The sequence below is a fragment of the Daphnia pulex genome, chromosome 2, assembly GCF_021134715.1.
Source record: "Daphnia pulex isolate KAP4 chromosome 2, ASM2113471v1".
Classification (NCBI taxonomy): Eukaryota; Metazoa; Arthropoda; class Branchiopoda; order Diplostraca; family Daphniidae; genus Daphnia; species Daphnia pulex.
In genome coordinates this window covers 2,687,808-2,697,331 of record NC_060018.1, presented here as the reverse complement: position 1 = coordinate 2,697,331, position 9,524 = coordinate 2,687,808, and the positions used below count along the sequence as shown (strand labels likewise).

At 37.1% G+C, this 9,524-nt stretch overlaps 2 protein-coding genes across 4 annotated transcripts; both read left to right on the top strand.

The window, feature by feature from the left end:
- Positions 1-72: 72 nt before the first annotated feature.
- LOC124188350 (sialin-like) lies at positions 73-3,878 on the top strand. Of its 3 annotated transcripts, XM_046580913.1 has the most exons (13): positions 464-933; positions 1,004-1,066; positions 1,369-1,555; positions 1,618-1,832; positions 1,895-2,022; positions 2,093-2,204; positions 2,289-2,463; positions 2,537-2,664; positions 2,759-2,851; positions 2,945-3,007; positions 3,068-3,200; positions 3,290-3,534; positions 3,623-3,878. In XM_046580913.1, the coding sequence occupies exons 3-13, from the start codon at positions 1,513-1,515 to the stop codon at positions 3,791-3,793; spliced, it is 1,506 nt and encodes a 501-aa protein (XP_046436869.1). In that variant the 5' UTR covers positions 464-933; positions 1,004-1,066; positions 1,369-1,512; the 3' UTR covers positions 3,794-3,878. The 3 variants fall into 3 exon arrangements, with proteins under 3 accessions (XP_046436870.1, XP_046436869.1, XP_046436868.1); XM_046580914.1 differs by lacking the exons at positions 464-933; positions 1,004-1,066 and adding an exon at positions 73-368; XM_046580912.1 differs by lacking the exon at positions 1,004-1,066 and having other exon boundaries at positions 464-1,003.
- Positions 3,879-4,333: 455 nt separating this feature from the next.
- LOC124188351 (sialin-like) lies at positions 4,334-8,613 on the top strand. The gene is made up of 10 exons (XM_046580915.1): positions 4,334-4,437; positions 4,589-4,794; positions 5,226-5,353; positions 5,453-5,564; positions 5,627-5,801; positions 5,890-6,017; positions 6,161-6,313; positions 6,389-6,521; positions 6,594-6,838; positions 6,914-8,613. The coding sequence occupies exons 1-10, from the start codon at positions 4,392-4,394 to the stop codon at positions 7,046-7,048; spliced, it is 1,461 nt and encodes a 486-aa protein (XP_046436871.1). The 5' UTR covers positions 4,334-4,391; the 3' UTR covers positions 7,049-8,613.
- The last annotated feature ends 911 nt before the right edge of the window (positions 8,614-9,524 follow it).

The window sequence follows — 9,524 nt, the reverse complement described above, 5'->3', positions numbered from 1 at the left end:
TGGATAAAGCCATTACTGGTACCGAGTTTTCGTACTAGGCGCCGAAAAAGTGCGGAGCCACTATCGCAGCAGCTGCTTCAGTGTCTGGTCACGTAACACAGCAGAGAAGGGGAGGAGTTCCAGACACGTATTGATTTCCAATGTGTTGGGTTGCTAGTGCTGACTTTAGTCTTATTCACGACAGTGATCAAGATGGGATGGAGTACAAAGAACTTCCAACTCGGTCAAGGAAAAACATCTGTTCCCTAAAAACATTTCATTCATTATTGAGGCTACGTGACTCGACACAAATTTTGCCGACAGATTGCAAAACGAATTAAAGCAAAACCACGAGAACATTCGGCATGATGACCAAATCACGAGAGCAGGTAATTTATTTATACTGAGTCGAAAATTGTCTTTCTCGTCCTAAGTTCAAAACAAACTACAGCAGTATATCGCATACGGGCATTTTCACTGTTATGATGCTGATAGTGAAGGGGCCCCCATATAAATAGACACTGCTTGCAGCGACTATTTTTAGAGTTTGTGTTATGTATGTGTGTGTAGCGACTTTGTTGATCTCTTGAAATCCTATTATCAATTATAAAACGAAAGGCAAGGTTGGGAAAGGACAAGTAAGTAACATCATAATGTGGACTGTTTATTGCCCTAGTTAAGTCGCGTCTAAAGAGAAACGGGGGTCTATAGACCGACAGTGATGATGAGACATTGCTTATCATATCCGGCGTTTGAAAAATCCATCTAAACCTAAGACTGGTCGATGTATATAGTTAGTCGGTTTGTCACTCCCGTTGAGGGAGGCTGTGCGATCTATACGGTGCGTGTTGTCAACTTGTGCACGTATCTCGATAGATTACGTTTCTCACCTGACAAGGACACATGCCATTTTTTTTTCCAGCGCCACGAACCACAGCATATCAGCTGATTACGGTACCTATTATATACGAGTGATCTCCTTCAACGAAGAAATTTTTGAATCCGGAAGCAAATTTTTTTACAGGTGAGACACGCATACGTTCATCCAATTAAAGGAAACTGTCCGTTTGCTGTGACCATTAACTCAGTAAGAAGCGTTCCCCTGTAAAACTGTAATTACATAATTCATGTTCCAAGTGATGCAAGCTGTTATCAGTCCTGGGTAATTTTGCTAAGCTAAAGTTCAATCTGTAGTAAGGCTATGGGTTTTCGTTTCTTTCCGCGTTGTGAAACAATTACATGTTCAGGTGTGACTTTGAGAACTGTCATATCAACAGTGATCATTAAAAAAAATTACACAAACAAATATTTTGCACCTGTATCTTCATATAGATAAGCAAATAAATAAAAAAGGCCATTAAAGCATATCTAATGTCTACATTATTTCAGACTGCCCTTGACGGACCACTCAACCTTTACAGGATTCATCCGGATATCGACGCGTATTACAAATCCCCTTTTATCTCGCGATTGATTGGCTGTTGATTCAAGTAGGTTGCACCATTCTGTCACATACAATCGCAACATTTCTAAATGTCGGAAAAAAGTGAAGCGGACAAACCTCAGCTATTAGCTCGTACGATTCTCTTGATATTTTTTTTCTGCGTCGTTACATCATTAACATCTAATTTTGCACAGCTTCGCTTTTTGGAAGTTGCCGATTGACAATCACCTTAATGTGCGCGGTAGCGTCTTTTTGCGCTCTCTTCATGACTATAAATCTCGGAATGGTCATTGTTTGTATGAACAAAGGACATACTAATAGCAGCAATAGTACGGAAATGGAGGGGTCTAACTGCACTGCGAATCCGGAATTTGAAATTCAAAGCACGTGCGGAGTTAACACAACGCAGGTAAGAGAGATCATTTCAAATAAACATAAGGTTAATAATTGTTATGCGTCTTGCATTGATAGGAACAAGATGTGAGATGGGACAAGAATGCTCAAGGATTGTTATTAAGTGCCACTTACTACGGAGTGGTATCTATGCAGCTGCTCACCGGTTGGCTGTGTGATAAATTCGGAAAGACCAAACTCATAATGTCAGTAAAAAACTAAAAAATAACATTAAACAGAAATTATGACAGGCTATACAAATTGAGCTTCATGCAGGATCTGCGGGAGTACTGTTCTGGGTGTTACGTCAGTGCTGTCACCTTTGATTATTGAATATGCCGGAGTGCCGTTTTTCTTCGCTGCCCGTGTCATTCAGGGAGCTTGCATGGTAGGCGTTAAACAGTTTATTGTGAGTTTTGCAAAATTATGTTCTACTTTTCTTCTTCCATGGATAATGCGACCCGCACAACAGTGTTTCATGCTGTCACCAGTTTTACCTTTGTTAAGACGCTGGACAACCGCTAAAGAGCAGGGACTTTTGGTTGGCTTGGCCTTCGCTGGCGCTGCCTTAGCAAACGCAGCTACGTACCCGATGGCTGGACTTATGTGTAAATATTCAGGATGGAGATCGATTTTTTACTTTGCTGGTAAGTCCATACGCTTGGTAGCTAGGCTAGTCGCATTTATTTGAACCCACTTGATTGAGATGTCAATTGACAGGAGGATGTGGCATCCTGTGGGGTTTAGCGGCAATCTTCATAATTTATGACAAACCAGGACAGCATCCTCGAGTTAGTATTAAGGAAAAGCAATATCTTCTTTCCACTCAAGTTGAAAGTTCATCAAAGGTAGATTTACAACAAAAATATTACATTCAAATGTGTTGTAATAAACTGACCAAATGTTCGTTTTACAATTCAAGACTAAATTTCTTCAATTTAGAAAACAAATAATGCGATTCCTTGGTCAAAAATTCTTCGATCGATTCCTGTTTGGTCGGTGATTACCACAAATTTCTTCTTCTTTGCAGCCACAGTATGCCACTACTATTTTATTATACTTTTTTTGTTATTATTGTTACACTGTAGATATATTTAATTATTCAAAAATGAATTTTTCTTTCTGTAGAAAGGAACGGTAATTAATCTACCACTCTTCATCAGAGACGTCTTAGATTTCAGCGTCACCGAAGTATGTATCCCGTTTCCAGTGTTTAATTTACACATACTGAAACGTTATATTCTCATGCAGAATGGCATTTTTTCCGCTATGCCTTCAGTGGTCGCTTTGATGCTCCATTTAATCATCGGTCCGCTGTTTGACTGTGTACGTGCGAAACAAATATTTTCCGTCACAGTTGTCAGAAAAATATTTCACGTCATAGGTATAATACTTTTAAGCAATCATATTTGTGGAAAGAAAAAGAGCATCAAGACTTGGAAATTGTTTAACAAATTTCTGTTACCATATTAGGGACTCTATTCCCTGCAATAATGATGTTTACCGTTAGCCAACTACCTCCAGATCAAAAATATATTATTATCGGTTTAATCACTATTGGTTACGCATTGTATGAGGTGGCCTGGATGGGAGGATTTTCATTCGCGTTTATGGATATGGCCCCTGACTATGTAGGAATTATTCAGGGAATAAACAACACCATTGGACTCATGCCTGGGTTTATAATGCCCGTCGTCATTTCAAATTTGACTCCCGAGGTAATTTACTTGTTTTTTTTTTTTTTACATTGCTTTATTAAGGAAACCTCAGTGAATTTTTACTAAATTATTGTGATACGATTTATAGGGAACTTCTCAGGAATGGAGTTACGTTTTTCTTATGTTTGGCGGATTGTACAGCGTGGCATGTTTAATCTTCTTATTAACAGGATCGTCAGAATTGCAAAGTTGGGGAAACGCAAAAAACACTAGCAAAGAAGGAGAAATCGACAAATCGCTCGAAAAAATGGTCGCATAAAATGAAGCATTGAGAAATACATTCAAGCTTAATTGTTGCCAAAATCAATTAAAAATATTGATAATGTTAAGTACAATGTACTAAAATGGAGAAATAACTGCATGCATCTAAAAACGTTCTGCCGAACCACGTTAAAAGTTATGTGCTCTAGCTCTATATTACCGAAATTGAATTCAATGCAATCAATTATGTGCAGGTATTCTTATAGGGGGAACTTTGTGTGTTGTGGTTGTCTTCGTAGTATATTTCGAATAGCATACAATAACCCAAATCCAAAAATATAGCCCTATACACTAAAGTATAGCAATGAAAAACATTTATTTTCCTTTCATAACATTACTGAATTGAAAATAGAAACAGACGTAAGTGAAGGGATCTTATATAATGCGCAAAATGTATTAGGTCCTTGTGTATTGTGCCGCACGTCGGCATTGTAAGCTAATTCAAATGTATTTGAACTACGAAGCAATGTGAGCAATAGACATTAGACATCACTCGGATACATCGCGATATGCCGTTCTAAATCATAAAAGTCACGATCTCTTAAAGAATCATTTCAGTGTTCAAGAGACCCTAGTCTTCATAGGTTTCCAATAAAATGAAGGCAAAAGTAGGTGAAGTTGGTGATCTGCAAGTTGCTGCACGTAAGTTTAATTATTTTAGCGCAATCGTAAAACTAGCACAGTTCACTTTACTTTTAAGACAATGCGTTTAAGTTTCTTTGGCATATTTAATGAGTTTTGTAATGTTGCGCTCGCACCTTAAAAGAAGTTTTGTTCGTTCAACACTCAACAGCCAGACTTCTAGGAAGCTGTAGATTGACAGTCAGTCTCACATGTTTATTTACTTCGTTCGCCGCTATCGTAACGACGATTAACCTGTCAATGGCGATTGTTTGCATGAATAGACGAACAAAAACGTGTATTGGAAGTGAAGAGATCAACAGCAACTCAAGTTTTGGATTTCCGGAATTAAACGGAACTTGTAGCGACGCAAGAGAGGTAATTTGTTGTGTGTCTGTAGCTTTATACATATAATGATATATAATGATACATACATGCATAATTCCATTATGGAACTAGTTTAGAGGAGTTCTTACTGATGTTTTCAGTATTTGCTTCTAACATCTCATCCCACTCTCGTATATAATTTCCTTACACCTCATTTGTATCTCGTTCGACCTTTATTTTGTGTTTCTTTTCAATCCCTTACTTAAGGACCACGATTTCTGAGACCCCGTCCAATTCAGTATACATATTAGATATAAAAAATGCATCCACTAGTTGCGCCGGAACAGCTTCTTGGTCTGAACATGTTAAACAGCTGTAGAATGCCGATACCCTTATTTAAAAAGCTTAACGATTCACAAAACAAAAAGGCGTCATCATAAATGAATAGCTTTTGTCTGAATTTGAGATTTTCGTTTACATAGGATAAACAAATGTATTTGGACAAGCCATCCCAAGGAATGCTGTTAGGCGCTCTTTATTATGGAGTAGTCTCAGCACAGCTGCTTGTTGGTTGGCTATGTGATAAATTTGGAAAATATAAACTGCAAATGTAAGTATTATAGGCCCTTCGCCTTTGTTCAAAGTGGAAATATATATGTGCTACCAAGAGTTTAAAATGATAAATATATTCACACTGGGACATTTAAAGGGCTCTCGGTTCCGGGTTTTACGGAATTGCTTCCTTCTTGTCTCCAATTATTCTAGAGTTTGCCGGTGTACCTTACTATTTTGCTCTTCGTGTCCTAAAGGGGGTTGCTACGGTAAGAAGTTTTTTACATGTTAATATTTTTCGCCTCTTTAAAAATAATTTTATAATGTGCAGAGTTTTGCTATTTCTTCGATGTTGCCGATGTTAACTCGCTGGACAACCACCCAAGAGCAGGGTCTTTTGGTGGGTATCGCAACTGCCGGTATTGGTGTAGCTAATTCTGTTACCTACCCAATATCTGGCTTGCTCTGCCAGTATGGGGGATGGAAATCTATTTTTTATTTTGGTGGTATATAGTACAAGTACAAATTTAATCGAAGTCAATGCCTTCAAGTACTCCAACAGTTCATTCAAGCGTTTCTTTTGATATTTTTAAGGGACTTGTGGTATGCTGGCAACTTTACTTGTTGTGTGTTTAGTGTACGATAGCCCAGCTGTACATCCTCGAGTGGAAGCGGAAGAGAAGCAATTTCTTCTCTCTTTTCAACTTCAAGGTGAATCAAAGGTAAAACAGATTTGAACGTACGTACGCAATATAGCTACATTACATGACATCACATCAGACTCAACAAGGCAAAATGTTCCAAGTTTGTTGAACGTGAGAACACATTTTTCTTTGAATTTTAATTTGTCGTTTAACTGAAACAGAAGCGACGAGTTATTCCGTGGGGAAAGATGCTTCGTTCGGTTCCCGTTTGGTCTATTATCATAACAAATTTTTTCTTCTTCGCTGTGGTAAAAGGAATAGTTCTCAACTTACCGATTTATGTCAAAGACGTCTTGGATTTCACAGTTACTGAGGTAAAAATGCAGAGTTTATAAAAGTAGTGTGTCGCGCTTTTGAATAATGTATTTTGTCTACTACATATCATATAGAATGGCATATTTTCTGCTATGCCATTAGTCGGAGCTCTTGTTCTCCACTTAGTTGCAGGTCCTATTTTTGATTACGTTCGGACCAAAAATATATATTCACCGACCACCGTACGAAAAATCTTTCATGTAATAGGTAGCTATAACGATTACAATAGTAGTATATGCATACATAGATATTACATACACTCACTTCTATTTTATTAAGGCACCCTTACTCCTGGAGCATTGATGTTCATTTCGAGCCAACTAACACAGGAGCATAAATATTACATCATCTCATTAATAACCGTTGGCTATTCTCTTACTGAATTTGCTGTTATGGGGGGATATAACTTTGCCATGATGGATATTGCTCCTGATTATCTCGGCGTTCTTCAAGGAATTAATAAAACAATTAGTCTAGCTCCAGGTTTTATTATTCCGATGATCATATCGGCTCTAACTCCAAATGTAATTTCCTTGAGACTATTGCTTAACATTTTCTAAGATTTAATTTTCCATGTTTCTTATTATGCTTATTTTCAGGGATTGGAAGAAGAATGGGCAAACGCTTTTATTCTATTTGGTGCCCTATATATTACTTCGTGTCTGATTTTTGTGCTGACTGGTAGTGCACAACTTCAGAGCTGGGGTAAAGCAATAAAGAGTGACATGATCTGAGCAAAGAAATATTGCAAACATCAACCAAATCATCAAACAAATTAATTCAAAATACTACGGGGGAGGGGGGGGGGGAGCCCGGGGATTTGATACGTAGTAGAAACAAATTTTCAAAAATTTTCCAATTAAAAAAAAAAATTGGTTTTTCCTAAGCTGGCAACGCTGTCGTTGTTTATTTTTGGCGAAAGCTCCTCTGAGCCATGAGCTCCTCCTGAGTCATGAGCAGTCTGTTATGGTATTATTTATTTTTTTATTTGCATCGTTGATTTTCAATTGGTCACTGTCAAAAATGATACAAAGAATGCTTACTTTTTTAATACAGAAATAATTGAGTTTCGAAATATATATTGCGAGCCCGAAGGGCGAAGCTAATAATCGCATACGCAGAAAAAAAAGCCATGTCACTTTGTCTGTCTGTCTGTATGTATGTATGTAACGCTTCATAGCTCGGGTGTTTCACGACAGATTTCGGACTTTTTGGTCTTAAAAATTAAACAAAAAATATGCGGTGCGACCAGAACAAAAATAATTCCATTTACTTAATTAGTTCTCCCGTAATTAATGAAAAAATGATAAAATAATTGTTTTACGACTAGTGAAATCTGGCGGTGGTGACTACAACTTTTTTTACTTTAGATAAAAATAAATCACCACCAGATGTCCATAGCATCGCCGTGATGACGCAATCTTTGATGTCCCAACCATGACGCAACAACCAGATTTGCATTTATGTTTTGCAGTTATTTGACTAAAAGATGGTTATTTTGAAATTCAATTATTGAACTTTATTTGTAAAAATAGGAACATATGAGTTGAGCAAACTAAACGTAAATAACTTGCAAGGATATTGGACTGTGACAGAAAAATCCCGTTTTACGACCAAAAAGTCTGTGAAGAAAAGTGTGAATTGTGAATAAGTCCGACTTAACAATAGGCCCGGAATTTGTCATTTAATACAGTTTTCAACTAGCTTACGACTATCCCTTCGCGGCGAGCTGATAAGCTTGCTTTTCTATCTTAGGCCTATATTTTTTAGGGGGGGGGGGGGTCGAGACAACTACTATACGTAGTTTCAAGGGGGGGAGTCAGCCCGAACACTTCAATCCACTACAAGGGGGAGGGAGGGGGGTAAAAATCCGCCAAAATCCCACTACGTAGTATGTGAACGGCCAAGAGTTTTCACTCTTTACTGTAATGACGTGACAAAACAAGCGGGTCGTTGTACACGCCAATGTATTGGAAACTGAGTCGAGCGAGGAGAGGACCTCGCAGTAAGACAACTAAATGGCGACTGAGGGGGGAAACGAAGCTGTGTGGGAGAAGACGGAAGGGCGCAGGGTTGCAACACATTACATTTACGGTATGTTGTGTTTCAAATTGAAAAAAACGAAAAAAATTGGTAAGAGAGTTCGTCTATCCTGTTCCTCCTCTAGTGTAATTTTCATTTGATAACGATTCAAAGCGAAGGAAAAGAACAGACAAAACTGCGATGAAAGTATTTGTGTATTTCGTAAAAACACAGAATGTGTACAATGAAGTTGTAATAAACAATTCTTGAAACCCAATTTGAACAACTAATATTAAAATATATAAGTAGCTAGTGTTTCACAGTATTTGGAAGAATTTTTTTCTAAAACTATTTCTTCATGCTTTGTATTATGAATATATTGTTTCAAAGTACTTTAAATGGTGAATTAGACATCGATTACCATATCCTGTAAAAAAGACATACAAAGGAATAGTTTTAGATAAAAGGGTTCATGGAAACTCTTCCAGGAACTGTGAAACACTACTTCAGTGAGTTTGAAGATGCTATATTGATTGTTTCACGAATGCAAAACATTTCTTTCTTACAGGATATGTTAATCGATGTCTAATACACCATTTCAAGTCCATTGAATCAATGAATTCATTATACAAATGATGAAGGAATAGTTTTGGAAAAAAGGGTTCATGGAAACTCTTCCAGGAACTGTGAAACACTATTTCAATGAGATTGAAGATGCTATATTGATTGTTTCACGAATACAAAACATTTCTTTCTTACAGGATATGTTAATCGATGTCTAATACACCATTTCAAGTCCACTGAATCAATGAATTTATAATACAAATGATGAAGGAATAGTTTAAGAAAAAAGGGTTCATGGAAACTCTTCCAGGAACTGTGAAACACTACTTCAATGAGTTAGAAGATGCAATATTGATTGTTTTGTCACCTTTTTAAGTTCATTGAAGCAATAAATTTTAAAGGAATTTTTTAGGAATAGAAATATAAACTAGGCAAGATAGAAATAAGTTCTGTAGCTGGGTCAAACAATTTTACTGAATTTGAATTTGCTATTTTGATGGTTTCACTCATCCAAAAGTTTTCTTTCTTACAGGATGTGTTAATCGATGTCCAATACACCTTTTTAAGTTCAATGAAGCAGATATTTTCAAAGGAATTCATTAGGAATAGAAATAGAAACTAGGC

Excerpts from the sequence above, each read along its gene's own strand:
- LOC124188351 (XM_046580915.1), top strand. The coding sequence starts at position 4,392 with ATGAAGGCAAAAGTAGGTGAAGTTGGTGATCTGCAAGTTGCTGCAC. Across the intron at positions 4,438-4,588 it reads TGATCTGCAAGTTGCTGCAC|CCAGACTTCTAGGAAGCTGT; the intron begins GTAAGTTTAATT and ends AACACTCAACAG. Across the intron at positions 6,839-6,913 it reads TATCGGCTCTAACTCCAAAT|GGATTGGAAGAAGAATGGGC; the intron begins GTAATTTCCTTG and ends GCTTATTTTCAG.
- LOC124188350 (XM_046580914.1), top strand. The coding sequence starts at position 1,513 with ATGTCGGAAAAAAGTGAAGCGGACAAACCTCAGCTATTAGCTC. Across the intron at positions 1,556-1,617 it reads CAAACCTCAGCTATTAGCTC|CTTCGCTTTTTGGAAGTTGC; the intron begins GTACGATTCTCT and ends AATTTTGCACAG. Across the intron at positions 2,023-2,092 it reads GGAAAGACCAAACTCATAAT|GATCTGCGGGAGTACTGTTC; the intron begins GTCAGTAAAAAA and ends AGCTTCATGCAG.